At 34.0% G+C, this 24,041-nt stretch overlaps 1 protein-coding gene across 1 annotated transcript in view; it reads right to left on the bottom strand.

Moving 5' to 3' along the window:
* LOC100164501 (amyloid-beta-like protein) overlaps window positions 1–19,871 on the bottom strand; it is a 101,711-nt gene extending 81,840 nt beyond the window's left edge. Inside the window, 1 exon segment of the mRNA XM_016807561.2 lies at window positions 19,393–19,871. Within this exon segment, the coding sequence (XP_016663050.1) occupies window positions 19,393–19,455 (63 nt within the window). The 5' untranslated portion in view covers window positions 19,456–19,871.
* Window positions 19,872–24,041: the final 4,170 nt, after the last annotated feature.

The raw sequence follows: 24,041 nt of genomic DNA, 5'->3' as shown, positions 1-24,041 counted from the left end.
ACGACTTGTATTAAACTTGTCAAAATAACATAATATAATAAATCTGATAAAAATATAAAAATATATAAATATATCGAAATACATTTGCGAAACAATGGTAGGTGTTCAAAAATATAATTATAATTTAACAATCGATAATAATATTAAATACTACGCGCGCGTATGTGTGTGTGAGCGTGTGTGTGTGTGTGTGTGTGTGTGTGTGTATGTGTGTGTGTGTGGAGGGATGTGCAGGGCACATAGATATTGAAAAATAAAATCAACAGCGCAGTACCTATATTGCTACAATAGTAACCATGGCAACAAAAGTCGTGATGACGGTCTGACGGACATAAAAGGCACCAATATTGGATACGTACGATAATAATATTATTATATAAAATATAGAATTCCTAAATGCACGACGGTAGTTGGTGGTTGTTCGAGCGATTTTCTTTTTAAACGAGGAAAAATGGAAGAAAATCAAATCCAGTACGTTTTTATTTTTCTTGTAGTTTAAGACCTGGTCAACTGCAAAGTGTATTTGTGTGTTTTGATATATTATATTATATAAATATATATATACACCGACAACTGTGTGTGTGTGTGTGTGGGGGGAGGACAAAAAGTAGGATTAACTTCAGGAAATTGCAAAGCCACGTTCCGAGATCTCACTTCAGTGCGTATAATGCATTAAGCAATCAGAAGAGTAGGTATATATTTGGATTAGATTTATTTAACGTCCACAGTCCATTACACTTTTAGGTTGGTAGGTATATCTATCTAATTCTGCGTTGGCGCAGTAAACGAAATGGCCTTTGTTTTACATATTTCGAGCAGACACGACCGTATAGTAACTATATTTTACTCAAATACTATTAGGGTTTCGGACCACAGGAGGATTAAGTTGAAATCGTATAATAATATAGTATACTTACATAAATGGTATTAAAAAATACAACAAACAGATTTCAAAAATTGGAAAATTGAAATAATATGAATACTTAAATATTAATATACCTAATAATATGATCCATGCATTTTATTCGTTTCTATGTACTGTTATAAAAAATCTCTCAATATTATCTATTTCCGTTTAAGACATTGGCGGAATCCGCACGTGTGCTTGACGTAGGTACATGAAAGACACCTGGTAAATATTTTGTTTTCTCCGTGGAAAAAAAGTAGTAAATAAATTATTTTATAGTTATTAAAACACAATAATACCTCCATAATAATATTCGATATTCCCTTCGTTAGACGATGACTGTTGACCGGTCGCTTATATTATAATATTATAATTTTTTAGAGTGTAACATATTATTATAATGGGCTACGCGTTCTATTGAGTCGTACGACTTGTAATAATACTGGTAATTACGACTTAAGTCGTCAAAGCAACAGTTACTTGCACGCAGAGGAGGCTCAACGCAAATTCACTGTATTGTAATTTTTGTCTCCTCCAATTTATTCGTCTCATCTTCATCGCGGCGGCGGCGGCGGCGTTCATTATAATAATAATATTATGTATGAAATCGGCGAACGCGTTTAACGGGGCTTTTCTTTGATCGGCCGGTGGTGGTTGTGGTGGCGGCGGCGGAATCTCGATTGGTTAAATTTAATAAGGTATCTGACGGATCAAAGTAAACTATAACCTGAGGGGTATTCGATTATTATTATTATTATTCGCTGTATAGTCGTCCTCAGCCAATGTGTAGCTCTTCTCCACCCACAAGAATAATAATTCATCGTTCTATGTAATATATAGGCACAAGCTTACCTCACCGTGTGGCGGATCGGTGTTGTAGCTTCGTATAACTTAATATACAATGTTGGGAAAATTAAAATAACCACCAAAGTTTTCCGAAATGTAAACGATTATTTTCCGATGATATTATTATTATGCGCCGATCGTGATATGAGTGAAAATTACTACGATTATCGGGTAAACTATTATCATTTGCTGTATAAGCGTCCTCGGCCGACGTCTTCTCCACTCACAAGAATAATTTATTCATCGTTATATACATAAGTAAACGCACACCTAGTCATGCAGCAAATCGTTATTGTAGCTTCGTATTATTCGTATTATACCGTATCATACGGTGTTGCGAAAATCAAAATTACCGCAAAAGTTTTCCGAAATGTATAAAATCGTTTTTCAACGATATAATATTATATTATTATTATATCCACCGAACGTAATATGAGTGAAAATGATGACCATTATCGGGTAAACTATTATTATTCACAGTTTAGTCGTCCTTAGCCGATGTATATAACTCTTCTCCGCTAACAAGAATAATAGTTTATCGTTTTATACAAAATAGTTAAAATAGGTAGGTATAGAAACACGTGTACCTAGTCGTTCAGTAATAGCTCCGTGTACCTTCATACTCGATGTTGTGCGGGAAAATCAAAAGTTTTTTGAAATGTTCAAATGTATACGATTATTTTCCGACGATATTATTTTATTATTATTATCATAATGCATCGATCGTAGTAAGAGTTAAAATTACGACCATTATCCAATAAACGTTTAAATATTATAATATTTTATACAGACCGTCGATCGCCCGTTCCAACCCACGTGCGCATATAACTATCATTATTCATTACTCGTTATATTATATTAGGTATGATATTATATAAATTTTATAGTGGTTTTGATATATTGTTTATTTTATAATATTCAGATCGTCGTAAGCTTTATAATAATAATCTGCACCTGCGTCGACGTCTCATCGTAAAACATTTTATTTTTCATTTATTATCATGTTAAAGGCACGTCTTGGCGCACCTATATAGTCATTCAATTTTCGTCGTGTAATTACCTACGCGTTGTTTACAAAACGTCACAATACAATATTTTATTAGGTATTATGATCGCCCACCAATTAGAAATATTATACAGATCCGGTAGATGATTACAACCGCTGTGATCATAACCGTGGTATAAGTATAATAATTCGTACACTATTTCAGATGATATACCTATATATGTTTATTTAGTATAAGTATAATATGAAAACCTATGAAAACTATACATATTACATAACATTATTGTCAAGCAATACGATGCACTGCAGCGATCGCCGAATAATATTATACGAACTTATAGGGATAGACGGCTGATAATAACAATCGTATACGGTTTATCACAATAACAGTGATACCTAATCTTCTGCATACATTATGGTAAAACGTTTAATTCCACGACGACTTCGGTACACTCATCTGCAATAAAAAAAAAAATTGTTCTTTTTTTCCGTGTTCTTTTTTTCCTTGGTCTTCTTTACCGATTTCCAATATTATCATATTATTGTCATTGGTGAGGAGTACCTATATTATTTATGCCTAATATTTATTTTTCACAAGTGCACATAATTCGTAAATTAATATTTATTAAAATTAAAACATTATAATTAAGTATTTTTTAAACTAATAATAGGCATATTACATAATATTCTTTATCTAAATTATATAGAATTATAATATTTTTAAGTCATTTGTTCTCGTTGCTTTATTATTATTTAAGTATTAAGACTAGGATCACATATTCACTTGAGCGTTAGACCTAAAATAATCACCCATTATGCATTTTTAATTGTAAAACTAATATGACCTAGAAAATACAATTTTTGTATTATAATTATTTCAGATATACAGTAGGTATTTTATACATGTATGATTTAAATTACATAAAAATTACTACTTATAATTAAATAAATAAAAAATTACAATATTTGATAAGTATATTATGAACTTAGTGATAGTAGATGTAAAACAGAGAAATATTGCAACCAATTAACGAATAAGTTTATACTTATATTATCTGGACACCCCCCAAAAAAACATACAAAATACGCCACTGGTCATAACCGTGGTATAGGTATAATAATTCGTACACGGTTTCAGATGATATACCTATATATATGTGTATTTAGTATAAGTATATTATGAAAACTATATATATTATATAACATTATTATCAAGCAATATGATGCACTGCAGCGATCACCGAATAATATTATACGAATTTATAGTGATAGACGGCTGATAATAACAATCGCATACGGTTTATCACAATAATAGTGATAATATTCTGCATACATTATGGTAAAACGTTTAATTTCACGACGACTTCGGTATATAGGTAGGTACTCAGCTGCAATGAACTCTCTATAGAAGTGACCTATTTTCGTACCGACGGCGTTGGTACCCAGATATTGGATCCGTTCATATTCCGCTATTCAATGGACATATAATAATTACTATCGAAGGGTGTCGGAGACAGGCTACTAAATATACATGTCAACTGTCGCTCCGTTATTAATTAAATCGGTTTATCATAAAAAAAAAAAAATCTCGATGCTATGGCTATAATGTATAACGTGCCAGTCCGTGATAAAATACCAATTATCTTACGGGAAATAAGTTTTAAAAATATAAATGTTTAGGCGAATAATACAATTTGTATCATTATTTTTTACAATCGTTATGGCGACTACTACAACATTTCACATACATGACGTGATCGTATTTATTTTACGAATTTATTTTATCGCATAGCAATTCTTTTACAATGGCGATAAATCGAAAAATCTGTTTGCTCAAAATTACTGATAATATAATGGTTATTTTAAAAAAACTTTAACGCGTTATTTGACAAAAACATTTCTATTGGTGTGGTTTTTGTAGTAGATACTTTGGTGATATACAGTCGAATAATCTAAAGTATTTTATTTTTTTTATTGCTTTCTACTACCATGGATAAACTGTGACTTATATATTACCTTTATACACACATTCCGGACTTGTGTTTCTTTCACCTTGAAGTTAACGATTATATATTGATAATATAAGTTAGCCAAAGATAATTTTTCTAATATATTTTATTAGTTATTACACACGCCATGTGAAAATGTAAAGGTGTAATAATTAATATTTTTTCATCACCTCCGATGAGTATATGCGAATAAAAATAAATTAAATTATATGAACTTTATGTTAAATTTTGTTTGCGTACATGTTGCGGCCATAAAATAAATAATAATTCTGTCGGCTGAATAATATTTTGTATAATAATATACTATTATATCTAGTACCTATTTAATAAGACGTCATAACGAATATTCCGTGTCCAACTATTGCGATTTCGGTTTTTAATGCAAATTATATTTGATTGGATTTTGCTCTAATTCGATTTTTATTGACAATGCACATATTATTATATAGAAGCGATTCACACTGAATATATTGGTTCGTAATAATAACGTTAAATTGACGTATGTACTATCAATAATTAGTCATTATAAGTGCATTGAAACGTAACATTTCTGTGCTCGAAATAGTGTTCCCAATATTATTCTTGTAATATTCTTTTGTTTGGTTTACAAAATATATAATATGCAATACGTCAATACATGTATATTGCAATATATAAAATGTATTAATATTATAGTATTCTCATGGTTTAATAATAATAATGTAATAAATAAATGTGTGATACGCGTAAAAGTTGCGATTCATATTTATATTTTTCTGTGTGTCGACTGTGTCGTGTATTATATGTGGATAATATATTCGTCAAAGTATATAGACATTCAACTTAGGTATACTATTTCACATTTATGTGCAGCGGGTAGTGCATAGCGGCCACAGCGTATGAAATTTTAACGAGACGGAGGGCTTAAACTCAAAGTTGTTCCAAATCGAGATTTAGTAGGTAGGTAGGTACATACTTTGTCTCTTCCACTAGCTTTCCTCGATTATTCCGTCTCTCTGACACTCTCTCTGTCTCTCTCGTCGGCGTGTCTGTCCTCTACGCAGGTTAAGTCGAGCGCGTATATTATTATACATTTAAATATGTATATATATAGGAGGTACCTAGTCGTCGCTGTGCAGTGTATTATACCTCGTGTTAGTTTTTATGAAATTCCGTGAGCGGTAAATGTTTGCTGCTCTGATGCTGTTTAACCGCACGTAATAATTCACTGCCGCCTTCTGTTTTGTACAGACTTTTGATTAAAGTACACGGGGCCCCTGAATAGGACACCGGGGAATACCGTGGGCACCGGCTTGTCGGATCGCGATATAAAGTTATCACGAAGTAGTCACCCAAACAATATATAATGATAATACTCATAATAATAATAATTGTATTATATGTCATCCCGGCTCTGTATAATATTATATCCTTCACGTCCGACGAGGAGACCGTCGAGTTGCACACGGTTTAATTTTAGCTCTGCAGATGGAGATGAAACTGTTTTATGTTTTGTTTTCATCGTTATAGGTACTGCATGTGATTCACGGACCATGTTCACCCCCATTCTCCTTCAATTATGATATAATTATATTATTTGTTTGTTCAAACCTCGATTTTCGGAATTTTCAAGTGTGCTTAAATATTTGGAAAAGAATAAGTTTGTATGGCCAAAGAACACTCCTCAAATGGCAGTAAACAAAACGAAGTAATTTAAAATATGACCCTTAGGCCTTAAGTGTATATACATACTTAAAAATTGCAAAAATCAGAATTTGAATAAATGCATCGTTAAATGGGGTGAGCATCAGAGCATGTTTGGTGTATTACCCCGCAATAGTCTGTAGGTATATACCGCAGCTACCATCAAAAAACTTTTTACCATCTATAATAGGTACTTCATAAAAATACTATACAATAAATAACGAAATAAACGTGTAATATTATTAGAATGCGATGCTATCGAAAAGTCAACGACACCAAGAAAAATCACTATTTTCATTAGCACATTTTAAAGTAGCCGGTAACTATACTATTAATACGAATTAAAGTTATAATATTTAATGTTTAATAATTATACATAATATTATGATATAATAGGTACTTATAGATAGTAATATATATGTTTTTTTACATTTTTGTTCAATGATGTAATGCCATTTTTCCAGATTAACGTACCTATATACTATTATTGTAATAATAATAAATGAAAAATAACGTTAAAATGTTGAAAGAACGATAGTCGCATGTCGCACCTCACCAGCTTCATATCATTCACTGCAGCGATGATAATATTATGTAGGTATACGCCTATCGTAAAAAGTATCGCACGAGTATAATGAGTATATAGTCAGGGAGGTACCTACTACAATAATATTGTTTATTTAAAATTATATTAAAGCCCATATTAATGACAAAAGTACCCATACTGCATTATAATCCTCGGGTATATATTCTAAGGCCGTATTAAAACATACGGTGTTGTGAATTAATATAATTGGGTTTAGCAGCAACGACGCGGCACTCCGACAATTTAATCAACTTCTGAGTTACATAAACGAATAATAATAAAAAAAACCGGGAAAACACATAGAATATACTACCCGATGTAATAATCTGATTAGACTAATCCCCGAACGATGCCGAAAAAAAAACGAGTTGGAGGACACAAAGGTAAACCGAAAAAGTGAAAAACGAACATGAAAAATAAGTCCCCGATTATAGCTGCCACCGACGCGTATAGACAAAGCAGCGTCATTGATGATGATCCCGCGGGATAAATGTTTTAGTGCGCTGGCAGCTTTATATATATACGGTACGTATTTGGCTTTTGACATTATGTTATTATATTATATTATTATAACGAACGTATATGACATATTATATATATATATATATATTATATAGCGTGATATTTCAAACCGGCTAAAACCTGCAGCAGCTCGACTTATAATAATAATACGTATTTTTATATAAATACGCGAACTGTGAGTGATATTTTTATGCCACGTATCACATAATACCCTATACCTACCTATATATGCCGTAGCCGGTATTATGTTATTTACAATGCAGAGATCTATTTTATTATAATATATATTATTAATGCATTAATAGTATATCATAATAATATTATTATAATATCGAATGTCCGATTAAAAAACGTGCTCGTAAATAAAAATGCAACGACGCGATAATACGTGCGATTGCCGGTCGAATGAAAAAATATGACGTTATTGTTTTAACACAATATAATATTGTTCATTATACATTATACCAAAACGTTCTGCAAAGGGCACAGGGCTTTTGAAATACCTATTCAACCCGTATCTGCGGACATAAAGGGGGCACATCTCGACACGAGACGATGAAACTATCATACAAATATATTATTATTAATCTCTCTTTCACTACTCACATCATTTCGATACTGAACATTATTATATTAATATTGTAACCGAACAATGACGATAACTTATGAATTCATATTATGCAATAGATATTATAATAACAATGGTAATGAGCGCTTTCAGAAATCAACTTTTTATCTTTTTATATTGTAAAATGTCGATACCCGATCATTACTAGGTATATATTATATAATATCAGTGGTAGATTTTTCGTCATTCAAGTATAAAAATCTTTACAAATTAAAACTCCTAACCAAAAAGATTTCAGCTCCTATTAGGTACATACAATATTATATATAAAGACAAATAAGAACTAAATAATAATCGGTCATAACAGATTGCTGAGCAAAAAAAATAATTTCTAAACTGAACTCACTACTATGCCATTTAATTCGGTTTATTATTTTTTTTTTTGCACAAAAACAAACAGACGATGACAAAACAAACGTGTATTGCAAGATACAATCTCCCCATAATATTATTATCATTGTCAAAATAATATTGTTTACGTTGACAATATTATTATTGACGTAAAAGTTAAAACAAAAGACGCATAACACAATAATGATATTATTATGCTACCAACACAATATTTTTTCATAATTTACATATAATAATATGAAATGCAATAATTCATTTTTCCAAATCGAATGTTATGAGTATATTTGTACACGTACTAGGTCAATAGTATACCAAACATTGTACTTTCAACCTTTCCGACGTTACGGTTATTAATTTTTGTGTCGTGTGATTATTCAATATTTTATTAAATTCCGAGAAAAAATATAATACGATATATTATTATTATTTCATACGCGCACGTGAAAATAAAATAAACGAATTACGCTGCATGTCTCTGTTTCCATATACCTAGCTAGTAGGTTCCTAATGTGTTGGTGTTTTTAAATTCAGTCGCTGAAATGTTTAATGTCATTAAAATCTGGCGATCGCGGGTGAGTTTTTACCCAGGTGAAAAACATTGAGATGAAAAACAACCTACGCTGTCCCAAGTAATAATTGAGTGACGGGCGTACAGAAGCGTATACGAAATCGCATACAATATAATATTAGGTATCCGCGTGTATATGACAGTAAATTAATATATTTATATAGTACCTACGACTCCATAGTTTATTCTCATTTATAATTTATCTTTCGTGTATTTACTCGTATATAATATACCTATATATATATATACACGATAAACTATTGGAAGATATATTGTGAACGAGAATAAACTATATGTAGTTAACCGGGTCGAACGACCTGCTACCGAGCGCGGTAAGTTTGTTCGGAACACCGTAATTAAGAAAAATGTACGAGCGTGATGTTTACATCCCAACAACCAACTCTGCAGAAGAAAAATAACACCTATCTATTTTGGCTGTAAAAATCGATCCAACTACGATATATTGTCGTAAAATACACGCTATATCTTAGCAACAGAAGCACACACATAATATAATACAAAATGCGTCAACCTACGCAAGTCTCTGTAGTCTTATGGTGCTTCTATTCATATTTCTAAATTGAATGCATCAGTTGTGTCTTTTACTATCAAATCGTCCTCAAAAAGTCGACCTCCGAGTTCAAACGCCTGCGCAAGATACGGTATTTTGTTTTTTTTTCGCTACTAGTCAAAAGTGAGTACTTACAACGCTAACCCGCCGCAGAAAGATAGGTCGAAAGGCGCACTCATCTTTCGCCTAATTTTACATCAATCTCGTCACAATAATATCATCATTATGCGCGTTCAATAGTTATATAATATTATTTCTACTACGTTTAAATATTATATTCTTTCGGTATGATTTTCCGCCTTCGATCTGCCCGTGTCACACGAATATTATACAGTAACTGCGTTACTATCAGTCGTATATGACATATATATTATATATTATAGGTAATAACACGTGTCAAATGCATATATATAGATATAGGTACCTATATAGTATTTGTATATATTATATAGACACGCCTATATAGGTAGGTATATACACATAATAGCGTATTAAACCTACGCTGTGCGTATAATAATAATGTAGTCATCGCCGTCGTTCTTCTCGTCGCCCGGGTAAGTCGCACGCGCGTGCGGAAGCCACTGAAAGTCGAATCTAATTTGTGTGTTACACACGAACGTGGAAACGTGACTCTGCCCGTACTGCCACACGCCGCCCGATCCCGTACCATTCCGCTCTGTCGTTGCAGTCCTACCTATATATATACTATTATATTATATACACGACGAGCGTATCGTATCGTATACAAAATATATATACGACCAACACATATACATATATACGATTTCCGACGTGGAAATTAAACTTCGCTCATCTCTCTACCAGCGGCGAACGGTTTGAAAAAAAAAAATCGTATTCATTGTGTGTGTGCGCGCGTGTTGTTGTATTGTGGTGGTGGTGGTGGTGGGGGGGGGGGGAGAAACCGAACAACAGAAAAAAAAGTATAAAAATAACCGAAATAAAACAATGGGAAAAAAAACAGTACGCTCGCACACACACACACAGGAAACGGGTGCTGGAAATCAATAAATGGACTACCGCCGGCGAGCGTACATATACACTTCCTGACGTGTACACTGCAGGTCTATACCGCCTCCACCTCCGTGTCCGGCCAATGTGTACAGAAATCCTTTTGCGCGCGTGTGTGTGTGAACACGTATATCATATCGTAATATATAATAATATTATATATAATAATTAGTGTTGTGTGTTTCATAAACTAGTTCCTCCTCCCCCTAACAATTCGCCCCCCCCCATCCCCACACTCCTCGACCAGGTCGAACCTGCAGCGCGATCGCTGACCGCATAAACTTTGCCGGACGAGGGTCCGCACGTAGTCCGGTCCGTCCTTATAATATTGCACAGCGATGGAGGGGTACGACAACAATACGGTGGGCTTTCCGTAAACTGTATACAATACATATAATATGTTGTTTAGGTACTAGCGACGACGGTTTTGACGCCTAGCCAGCGCATTCGTGTGTGTGTGTGTGTTTGTTCAACTACCGGTGTTTGCGTTGTATTATATTATAATTATACGTAATTACGAAATTGTATGTATAACTACAACTGCAGTTGATACTGAAACCACCGTAGGTTCATGATTACAATATTCTTGTTTATTATTATTCCGATATTTATCTACATTATTGTATCCTCCCACAGTTATCCGCCAACGTTTACCTATAATATAATTCCACTCGCCATCGGTCCGTAGACCTTCCAGGGTCTTCCTGCAAGTGGTATTTCCCCTAGTGCCTTCCACATTCCGTCACCGCTTGCTCTCAGTCACTCATTTTTTCAAAACGTGTTCGGGCAAATGAATGGCGTATATGGACATAACTGTTTTAATGTTTGCAATTTATATGGCTTTGTGGTTCTTTACTTCTCTGTTATAAACATACAATTTAATCAATTCCATCAACAGTTCGTGTCTGATTTAAATATCAATCCCCAATTTATACTCTGCGCTTTTTGATACGTTTTCATTTTCCTTTGGCCACTATGTAGTACGTACCTACTTCACACTAAATTCCATGAAATCAAACAAAATATCAATAATTACAATCATATTCTCTCTTGAGCTGTCCACAAAGTTTGGAGAAAATTATAACGACACCACTTAGAGAGTTGATGGCGCACCAAAGTATTGCGATGTTTATAAATAGCCAAAGAGGACGAATCGGTGAGTGCGCCTGCGAGGTTGTGCGACCATCGAACATAATATTTGCATCGACTGCAGAGATTATTCAAATCTCTCGCAATTATTATTTAGCTGAATCGCTCAATCAGGACACCGCCGACTCTATATAATATTATATGGTAGGTACCATTAAGTTGGTTATCGCTATCCGCCGTTTATACATGACGTCTCTTTAAACTTAACGTAAATAATTATTTTAATCGTTTTAAACGTCAACTGTCATAACAGTTATATAGTTATTACCTAACGACGTTCGAAATGTCACCTTTAAAAAAAATCGATTGTAATTATTGTACGTATAAAAAGTGTATGCCCACTCTCGCGAGACTCGAAGGTGGTAATTCGATCATTTTAACGACTTTTTTTTCTCCTTTTTTTCCTTCTCCGATGCTTTTTACTTTAAAATATTTATAAATTGATGACGTTATGTCACTAATGGATTGTAAGTGCTTAAAATCAAGGTTGTTATTCGTATTGATCCACGTTAATACGTACATTGTTAAGTATAATAAAATAATACTCTCTGAGACATTGAATGATGGCGGTGTAGATTAAAAAGTTGTAATCTATTACAATAACTAAATGAAACGAGTATAAAATAAAAACTAACAATTATTATTGTTGTTGCTGTTGGTTAAATGTATAATATTTTTACAATTTAATAGATTGTTTATAATACAAAATGTATAAAATCAAACTCTTCTGATGATAAATTATATTCATGTCAATTTTTAATTTCGAAGCACTGAAGTAGGCAGGAGCTTAAATTTTTAAGAAATAATTATAATACTGTCCCCAAAAATTGGTAGATTATTATAATAATATAATTAAAATTTAAAGGAAATTATATAAATCTTATACCCTATAGGTGCAAATCTTAAGAAATAAAATAACTACTGAATAAATAGTTACCTATACTATTATGGTAACTATACCTATAATAGTTGTAATTTATTTTTGTTTGTTAATTTAAACAATTTTACATCGATATTAAATTATTAATTCATTTTTTACACGTTTATAATATATTTTAAGAAAAATCCGAATAGCATAGTATATTTAAAATTCTTAATTAATCTTTATGTGATGGTCATTGTATATTATTATTTAAAAACTGTTTTGTTTGTGTCATCACGTTTAGGAGCATACAGTTTTTTGTGGAAAATTGTATCGATATAGTTAGAACACATCTACATAAATCAATTTGCTAAAAATGTGCTTGCTCAATAACGACTGACGAGGCATGCTTTAGACCTAGTTTACAGCAAAGCTAGTCGTATTTGTTTCGGTTTAATTTTAGTGGCAATTTTTAGACAAAATCACTGTAAATTATTTGAAATCGATTCTGTGCAATAATTGTCTTACAATAAGTCCATTACTGCGGTTTCTGAAATTGGTCTAATACGGTCTGACTGCTCTTAAGTAATATACTTATATGCATAGTTAAAACACATTATACTAAACAAATGGGCTTTGATTACAAGAATATAAATTAAGTATATATTTTAATATTCATACGGTAAACATACATAATTTTTGTGTAAATAAGTAAATATTAGGTATGTAAAATACACAATATGTTATTTACATATTGCTTTATTTGACGTAATTATTATCATGGTGTCGTAGGTGTTGCGGCGGTTCGGCGGACGCGATAAAATAACTAAATATAGAAATATTCTGCTTATTGGCTTTCTAGGAAGACAAACAATGAAATATGTTTATTAATATTAAGTACTGAAAAAAATATGTCAACAACAACGATCCAAAAAGTTAATTCGAAAAAAAAATAATATTAGACATAACCGGCTGGAAGTGTGGAAAAAAGCCGGTCTATAAGCTTATGAAGTAATAAACAACCGATATATTAGGTAGGTTAGCATTTTGCAACATAATAATATATTAAACTTCTTTCAACGTAAAAATTAAAAATGAACGCCTATTATAATTTATAATAATGGATTTATGAAGATAAAAATAGGCCACAACGTTACGTCGATGAATGATATAGAGAAAATGGATTTCGCATTTCTGGAAGTTTTAATCAAAATTAAATTTCAAGAAAATGCGACTGACAAAGTCGCTTTGGACCCTTTCCAATTTAGATTTTAGACCACTGAGATGTGGTTTAATTACTATGACGTCATCAAAAAGCTAAGAGCTACTGTGAACAAATCCTAACAAATAACACTAATACAAACGACAGAGGAGGTATTAAACATTATTATCGGGTAACAGGGACTTATATAATAAATTCTGAACGGTGACAAAGAAAGCAACAGATCAATACACAAAACAAAACCGTAATGACGTCTTACACATAACTGTGCGGATACGGGATGCAAGTAGGTACCTAATCAATTGCATATTCATGACCAAAAAGGTGTGAATTTATAAATTTGTATTTTTAGTTTCAAAAGGGGATAATATATTAGATATAATTATCCCTCATTATAATGTGCGATAAAATGTTAATGCTCACTATGGACCTCCTATAATAATAGTTATTGTTTTGTCAAACTTCGAGGCGATTGAAAATTTTTGAATATTAAATGGTTTTCGAAACTTTCACTCGTAAATTAACGGCACAGTAGGTAATACTGTAATATGATTTAGTAATGAAACAGCAGGATGGTTCTACGACAGCTGCCGATTAAACGGTGATAAAATTGTCGTAAATCCGATAGTGGAACTTAGATAAGGAAAAAAAACCTCTCTGGTTTCTACACCAATAACTCCAAACACGGTAATTGCACTGAGCGCACGTTATCGCAAACAGGTCGTCGCTTTATTATTATAATAATATATAATATATAGGTACAATATTGTCATATTATTATTTTGTCATAAAAAAGGCCACGAGTTGTTGTTAAATAGACTTTTTTATTTTTTTTTTTTTATCTGCCACCATCATAGTCAAAGAACCGTGGATAATCCACAACATAGGTATTATACATAATATTATATCAAACACATACAATAATCTAGAAACTTTTTGTGTTATGTTACACGTAGTTTTCTTTGGCCGATTTATTGTAATAACCATCACCCATGCGAATGCGTCTGTAAAATTATTGGATATTTTTGTTAATGCGTGTTGCTGAGCACAACTCAATATGGCTCTATAATTTTACAAGGACATTTTCAAGCACGCACAATTTGGACATAGGAACAACGCCACAAAAACTATTATTGTAAAAGCTTGTAGGTACCTACTAACCTACTAGGGAGTAGGGATGTTCACTTACTTGTTTGCTGATCTATATTATGTTATATAGGTGCGATCGATGACGACGAGACAGGAAGTCGAAAGATAAAGTTTCATTTTGTTATAAAATATAAAACAAATGGATGGAAAAACAAAAAACACGATTGAAACAGTAAGATTGCACAACGGTATAACGACATATCATCCATATATCCTGTATACTTATTCATATATGTCATGCTAAATGTGGTATACGATAGATGATAGTATTATATATAGGAGCTAACATAATATTATAGGTACATGTGGTGCAAGTAAGTATAACGACGGTTAACCCGTAAAAACAGTCGATAGGTGTTGCGATATTTGTCAGACATTACGAACGACGTCCCAATAATATATATTTAATTAATGACTATATTACTATCTAGGTATAGTTCGTGAAAATCGTACGTCTACTTTAGATCGACTCCTCTAAAGAATTTAAATCTACATGTCGATGGGGTCGAGTAAGAACCTAATATATGCGTGTAAGGGAAATATACCATAATAATAATTATCGTAGTCACTGAACGATGGTGCAACACAATATCATAAATTATAATATAAGTATTATTATCGATGAATGTATACTTATAAAGTAAATAAATAAACAACTCTATTACAAAGCTGCTGATGCATACAAAAGAGCCAGCCGGAAGACTAAATAGCGAGCACTTAAAGAAAACGCGATTAAGTATAGTGTTTATATTTGTTATTTTTTAATAATTGTTACATTGAATGTCAAACCTGTTATTTTAGCGAGTTGTACACGATATAAATTATTATGCTGATCGCATTATTATATTAACTTCAAGCTTTGGTATGGACCAGATGGGTCCCTAAACAGTTATAGCGAAATAATTTATTATATATTATGCCATTTGGGTGTCTGCGTAATGGGGGGAAAGGCTTGTGGAAAAATAAGAAAACCACGGGAGAGAAGAAAGAGAAGGAGGGAGAGAGAGAGGAGAGATAGTGTATGTGAGAAGTGGAGAAAAAATGGAAAGAATGAAGAAAGCGTAGAGAATAGAAAAAAACAGTCGCCGAGGCTCTCTGTAATTACCCTGCGGTTGCCGTCCACGCGCGTCAAGACGTTAGGCACCGCCCCTCACCAGTGCTTACACCCTGTGAGACAAGGGATGATGCGAGGGGGTGTTCGGTGGGTGGTGTTTGGAGCGAGTGGTGCTTGCCGTGGCAACGTCGGGAAATATTGATTGTCCCGCGCGCCCTCCGCACGCACATGTGGAAAACAACCCCCGCGAGTCAGGCTATTGCCGCCGCCGCCACCGCCGACAGTGTTTTGCCGCCGGGTGAAATTTAATAATCGAGCCCCTCAGGTTACGACGACGACGACGACGACGACGGAAAAGGGACGCTGTCGTCGTGGTGCGGGCAACGCATCGCATTCTTCTCTTTTTGCATTAAACGTTTTATCCATCCCCACCCATACACACATGACTGACACACACATACACACACACACGCGACCATCTACCTTAGAACAGCGACGATTCACCCTTCGTCGTAAACCGTCACCTTCACTGACCACCACCACCACCACCACCACCACTGCTCGAGTAAGAGTCGCCGCTCCCCGCCGAAGTATACTCGCATACCTACGCCGCGCGCCACCCCGCTGGTAATATTATTATTGTTATTAGTCAAACACACGTGCCGAACGTTTCCGACCAGATCCAACGCATCAGCAGCGTTTCCACCACCATTATCACCCCCACTATAGTGTTCTCGAACGAATTTGTTTGCAACAATATTTAATGCAATTACTTAAAATGACGTATCCATCAAAATGTAATCGATGCCTACGAATAAATATACAAAATTTACAATAATCGTGTACCATTCACGGCCAAATATAATATAATATATAGGTACGCAATATATTTATTGAAATCGCTTCTATTTCTTGTCTATTTTATGCGTTGTAACGATTTAAGATAATAATTCTCGGGAATAAAAATCATCGATGCACTGTACGCATTATTATAAGAAAACGGCCAAGTTTCTCTCTATATTTTCGTACATTACTTCCCACACGATACTACGTAACATATTGTAGAAAACTATCGGTGTACTTATATATATATATATATACGGATCGTTGACGGGGTTTTTAGTGGAAACGAAAAATATTAATCTCGGCGGTGCCTCGATAAACTTCCCTCTGTAAGTAATGAAGCGTCCTCTCGGGTACAGTTGAAACTCGAAGGAATTACATCGGGGAATTCTTAATCTCCGGTACGTTCGCCAACGGAAAAAAATATAAAAAGAAACGTCGTACAATAACGTTGTATAAGAGCTTGTATTCAATAGTTGATTACCTACATAGAGACGCGCGCACATATTGTTCTGTACGGCTACATCATTTATGAGATGAAAATGAAAAGAAAAACGAAATGCGTCGTTTCCTTTTGAGTTTGTTCAGGGACGTCTGTAATGAATTTTGAAATGCTCGGAAACCATAGCCGTCTGGTATTGCACCTGATATGAAAATCAACCAAATGCATAGACGCGATGATTGAAAATGCAGTCTAAAAAGATAACTTACTGACATAATAAGATATCACGTTTTTAATTATGAAAAAAATTAAATATTATAAATTTAAATTGTTGTTGACTTCTTTGCGATAAATTATTATGCTACATGCTATACACTAACAATATTTCGAAGTATCAGTAAACATTGTTAACGATAAAACCGGCAGATGTACGATATAAATCGTCAATTATAATGTTATTATTATTATTTTAATGGCAAGAGCTGCAGGATACCTATGGTCAAAACTGACTAATTCTTCACGCGTTCCTGCAAAACGACAAATAACTCGTTGCTTCGGCTCAATTACGAGCACGTGATTTTCCTGTATCCTAATTATTATTGCAATCTGTCGTTTTTCGGCTGGTCGTCACATCGAGTTCCATGACGAGCAGATGGTGAAAAAGAGCATACGCTTACTAACCGGTTTTATATGTGTAATAATATAATACTATTCACAACGTTCGTCTGACATATATTAATACCATAAGCATTGTTTTACTCCAGACAGTACAGCACTACAACAGCGGGTGTATAGGTACAGCTTGCAAAAATATACACCGGCTACGTTATTATACGTTGGATATGAAACATAGGTATTTCTGCGTAAGCAAAAACTCATTGTTTTCGCCAAGTAAAACATCTTTAATGAGGGTGTTATTTTTGTCATCTACCTCCGTTTTGTGCGACACCGGTGGCAGTGCCGTTGTCGAAAGACAATAAAATAATGAACTACAATGGCAGTCGTTTTTTATTTCTATTCTAATTGCGTATACAACAAAAAATGAAAAAAACGGTCCACGGTCAAATTGTAATAATAATCATTACCAGCGGAGATGTCATCGTCGCGGTCGCATATCGGCTATTATGCTACCATTATAATTGCATTACGAGGGTTGTCTCGGTGGACCGTTTTATCTGGTTTTCGGGTCATCGAGAAAAAAATTACTACCCACACACGCTATTGACATTACTAACACACGATATATACGATATATCTATACCTGCTAATAACTGTTTGCTTGATTATTTTCTGTTCGTCTGGAAAAAAATCACTCGGTTGTCGTTGTTATACTATCGTGATCCGCTGATAGCGCAGTCGCCAAAATGTGCATGTACTTGATATCAAATCAGGAGCAGATTAAGGAGTCATTTCAGGGAACAAAAATTTGGCCAGCACTTAGATCATAGTTTGTACAGCTTGTAACTTTTTTGTCTTAATTTTAAAATGGTAAGTTCTTTGATCAATTCAGATATTTATTATACACTCATTATTTTAAGATATAAAAGTGACCGCATAATCCCTATAAGAATTTCACATAATAATAGGTACTCACTACATAGAATAACAATATTATATTAATACTTAATAAAAACAATTGTACCTACTTATAATTTATATACTATCACTGTTTTATATTATCCAATCAACCTATGCAAATGATTTAGATACAAAACACAAACAAATTCATGTGGCGAGGGTTAAGTACATTCCGATGGTAAAAGTCAAGTCGATCACACCAACCACCGTACCGACGGGCCGTTTTTTAAAATAGGACGCGTCAAATGGCCACCTTGTCGAGTGTACTACCCAAGCGAACGACGAAAATGACGCCACGACAGACGTTTACCACACACACTCTACATACGGGTACCCACACTACCCACACTACTGCCCGTTATATTAAAAGGACCGTGATTCACTTACCTTGAGAGTTAGGGCGTACAGCGGAGCGACGAACAGGGCTGCGCACAGGACGACGGCCCGCATGGTTGCAGCGGCGGTCGATGTCGCGTTATAGCGCGCGTCCGAAAGCACTCGGGCGGACGGGTGCCGCTTGGCCGTTGGTTGGCAACAAAAAATAAAATGAGCTGCAAATGGAAACGACCGAAATGAAATCGATGCGAAACACGGCGGCGGCGAAGACGAACCGGCGGAGACGATATTATTATTGTTACAATATTATTACTATGACGTTGCTATGTATAACTGTTCTCGAACCGAACGGCCGTCCGAATACTACTGACGACGACGAGGTACGGTATTATACCCACTACACCCGGTCTCTGCAGTCGGAGGTCGTATAGTATGCGTGCGTGCGCGTGCGCTCTAGCGTCCGTGTGTGCGTGTGCCGTAAACGACTGTTATACTTATATACATATACAAACGTATATATAATATATATATATAAATGTTGTGTGCCGGTGGACTAGATGTGCGGGGAACGACCGACGTGTCGCTGGCTCGTCGCAGGAATGTCGTGTACGACGCGACCGAGTGGGGCCCGGGACGAGTGGTGCGGCGGCGGAAGACATCGGTGGCGGTGGGCGGCGGAGGTGGCGGTTCGCCGAGCGCGCGCAGGTGCGCAGCCGCCGCCGTCGTCCGGATCTAAAATGTGTACGCGTTTTCCCACTCCGCGCCGCGTCGGTGCAGACCGCTCCGCCATCTGTCAGCCGCCAGATCCAACCGACCCAGTCGTCGCCGCTGTGAGGAGATATGTCGTCCACGACCAGCGCGGTTTTTCAACGTTTTTCACACTTCCGAGATTCCGTTGCGTTTTTACCGCGGCTTAAAATAATTTAACGGCGAACCGAAGGCGACTCGCGATAAAGGGTGTGTAGGCTATATTATTATATATTTGATATTTTGATATTGCAACGCAAGTTTTAGTGATATAGGTACCGAAAATCGTCGTTACGCAATCGTGTGATGGTACCGACAACGTGCGTATAAGTGGAAAAAGGGAGGAGGCTTTAGGGGCTAAGCCCGCACAAACATTTCATGATTTTTTTCTCCAAGCTTATTCAATATCAGTATAAGGTGTCAGTACCCTCAAATCTCAAACGTTATTTGAGCCTATGCCAATAATGTGCGTGTAATCCTAGGAAAACGCTAATCGTCATCGAGCCGGAGCTAGTGATCGCCAATATAATACGGACGTGCAAACGGTGACCCAAAAATGTTTGGTTGTAGATTCGCGGTCAAAATGTCGTCACAGCTAGAGTAATCCTATAATATTATAAATTAGTTTTCGCGATAAAAAAATAATATTATGGAAAACGGTTCGATCTGTCGGTGGGGATGAACGTAGAGAAAACGACCCCGACGATTTTTTCAATGACTGATGGACGAAAAATATCGTGGTTAACCACTTGTCATGATATAATATATTGTGTACAACGCAAACAATAGAGTCGGCTATCGCCTCGAAACCTCGGCCATGGGCCAGAGCTTATACCGTAGTTGGATCGTGTGGGGTTAGAACCTCCCCGGATTTAGCTGGTAAATGTTACGGTGACAACTTTCCAAACGCGTCAATCCGTGAATTTCATAGTGAGGTCATAAATTAAATATTAATGTATTTAGTTATTTAATCTATAAACTCGGCCGATTTTATACCGTTGTAGTCTCGAGGTGAGTGAATAACCATAGTAGGTTTATATATCATAAACCAATTATATAGTGTATATATCTAATGTATGTCCTTATATTATGTGTGTACATGTGACAAAATTCCGAACTAGAATTTTAATATATTATTATACTAACCGTTTACGCGAGTCGATAATTTATATAATATTCGAAATAATGTTGTCACGGAAGAAAATGGAGTACAAAATAAAGTGTTGTGCAGTTATTTTGACTCTTTATCAGCTCCTGACCGATGATTACACACTGGGTGTCAAGATAACTAGGATACATTAAGTAGTCACCCATATTATTAATTTCAGACTCCTTATAAGAATTCGACAAATCCATAATAATATGATGTAGGTACCTACCTACCTCTCAGAGTCTCAGGCAATTGTTTTGAATTTGTCACATTTACATAAATATTATTATAATGTACACATAATATTGTATACAGTGCGACCGAAAGACCTGACAATTTAATTAACTTTTGTTCTGATCAATATTTAAACATTTTTTCTTTTATACGTATCGAAAATTTTAAACTTTGATTCTAAAAAGTCTATCTAAGTAGTTTATTTTTAAAATATTTTGAAATATTAATATTTTTTTAGGGTAATTTAATTTGAAACGTTCTAATTTTTCAAAATATTGTTTTTGGTATAGTATACGTCATGACATTATTAAAGTTTTCTTAAATTATACTATCCATGCATATCCTATGTATAGATATAATTTTCACAATTTTCGTCGTACGTTAAAATATAGTATCGGGGTTTTTTTTTGTATGGTCTATCTGCAGCTATACTGTGTACTTATCGATAGTGTACAGGTTTTAAAAATACAAGTAAAACCTCAGTAAATGTATGGCACGACCAATAACAATATTGTAAGTACCTAATAGTGTTATCGTGCATTTTTGTCGTTTGGTATTTGTTCATATTATAATAGAGTCATATATAGAGATACTTTAAATAGAACAGCATCGGTATTATATTACTATGACTACGGAGATAGAATTGAGTTGGTTGAAAGTTATATGTGGGAAGAAAGATAAAAGCACCCCGAGCATAGGACTCGTATTTTATTAGTTTTTAAATTATAATGGTGTATGTGTTGTATACCACACCTAAAATAATAATATATTTTTATGGAGAAGCATCGATCGAAAAAAGTAACTTTTGTAGGAACCTATATCAATATTGTAATCAAATAATTTGGGGTTTGCGATGTACCGTAATTAAACACTACTATAGATATTAGATATAAGTAGTATCTTTGTTATAGCAATGATTAGCTAAAGAAAATTAATAATTTTGACAAAATACTTTTGAAATCACTGAAATTTGCAAATTATCTCGTGGTTATGTAAGTATTACATTTTAAAATGTATTAGTTCAACCATGGTTGAATATCTAATAAAAGGTTCCTTATAAGTTTTTCTTATACCATCATTAAAATTATAAAAAAAATACGCATACTTATTGTGCGATTTTTTTTTTATAGATAATTATATGAATATAATATAATATAATATTATATGAATATGATAAATATAATTATATGTCAAAACATTGACCGGACATTTAAATAAAAAATAACTATTTTAATAATTTTATTATAGTTCAAAAAATATTATTCGTATAGGGACTTGAAACTTTTCTCCATTATTTATTTTATTATTTAAATAACCAATGATATTTTGAGAATGTTTCGATTAATTTTATACTATTTATATAATTTTTGGTGCCTGCTGCAGTATACTTAAAATTACTATCGATAAATTGATTGGACTGCGCATAGGCATATACCCGTGTTCGACACCCGATACCGAGCAGGGGTGTAAAAAAATTTAACATGATATCGTGGTATGAGAGTATCGGTTGTCGCCGATTTCTAGTCGTCCACCGAATGCATAATATATGTACGTATACATAATACATAATATTTTGAATTCATAATATGTCAACTACTTTGGTCTTAAACGAGTGGGCTTTCGTTCGTAATAATTGGCATGAATAATAAAACTGATACCTACTGTTATATTTCGGTCGGACGCGTGAGTTGCTTCAATACTTCTTCACAATCCAATCATCGTATACATCTATATACTTGCTCGCAATTTTCTACCATGTTGTATATTATTATGTCTAAAACTATACATAATGACATTTTCGAGATATTAGCGAAACTTACAGTTTTACTAGTAGAAATATAGATAGATAAAAATATGTAAAATAACATTAAAAATAAATATATTGGGGGTTACAGACAGAGTGTTGTCGCTCAGAATCGTTTTTCGCATATAATTATTAATAATTGTCGATATACAATTCAAATTAAAGTAACCCTCTTGCCCACCTTTCTTTTCTTTTTGTCACCATGGAGAATATAGTAAACCTGCTTACCTGCTCATTGGCGAGTAGATGACCAAATACAACAAATCGAATTCCCTGGTTTTTCTCCGATTATAGGCGTGTCCAGACATTTGACGCAGAGGGTGCGACCTGGTGCATACCCAGGGTGCCCAAGGGACCGTAGCCCCTCTTTTTGAACAATTTTGTTATTTTCAAATTCGTCAATTTGTCATGATTTTAATTGCAAATCTAATATATGAACTAAAAAAAAATTGCCCCCCTCCTTTCAGATTTCATATGTCTGTAACCAATTAAAATAAAATCATGTATAAATATTAAATAGGTAATACAAATAATATTGTTGAGTACTACTCGATACTAAAATGTTCTTTTCCATTTTACCAAACTTATAACAAGACTAGGTATTTTTTTTTATTTTCTTTGAATTATAAATACAAATTATTATAATTTTACAAATTGTGATATTATACAAATATTTAAAGCCGTTTATTTATTTATTATATTTGGAGACTTCGATCAGTTTGATCCTACGACGAAGCTGCACCTACAACTGTTTCGGGAGTGTAC

The sequence above is a fragment of the Acyrthosiphon pisum genome, chromosome A1, assembly GCF_005508785.2.
Source record: "Acyrthosiphon pisum isolate AL4f chromosome A1, pea_aphid_22Mar2018_4r6ur, whole genome shotgun sequence".
NCBI lineage: Eukaryota > Metazoa > Arthropoda > Insecta > Hemiptera > Aphididae > Acyrthosiphon > Acyrthosiphon pisum.
Note: the sequence above shows the minus strand (reverse complement) of the source record. Positions and strands in the feature narration are given on the sequence as shown.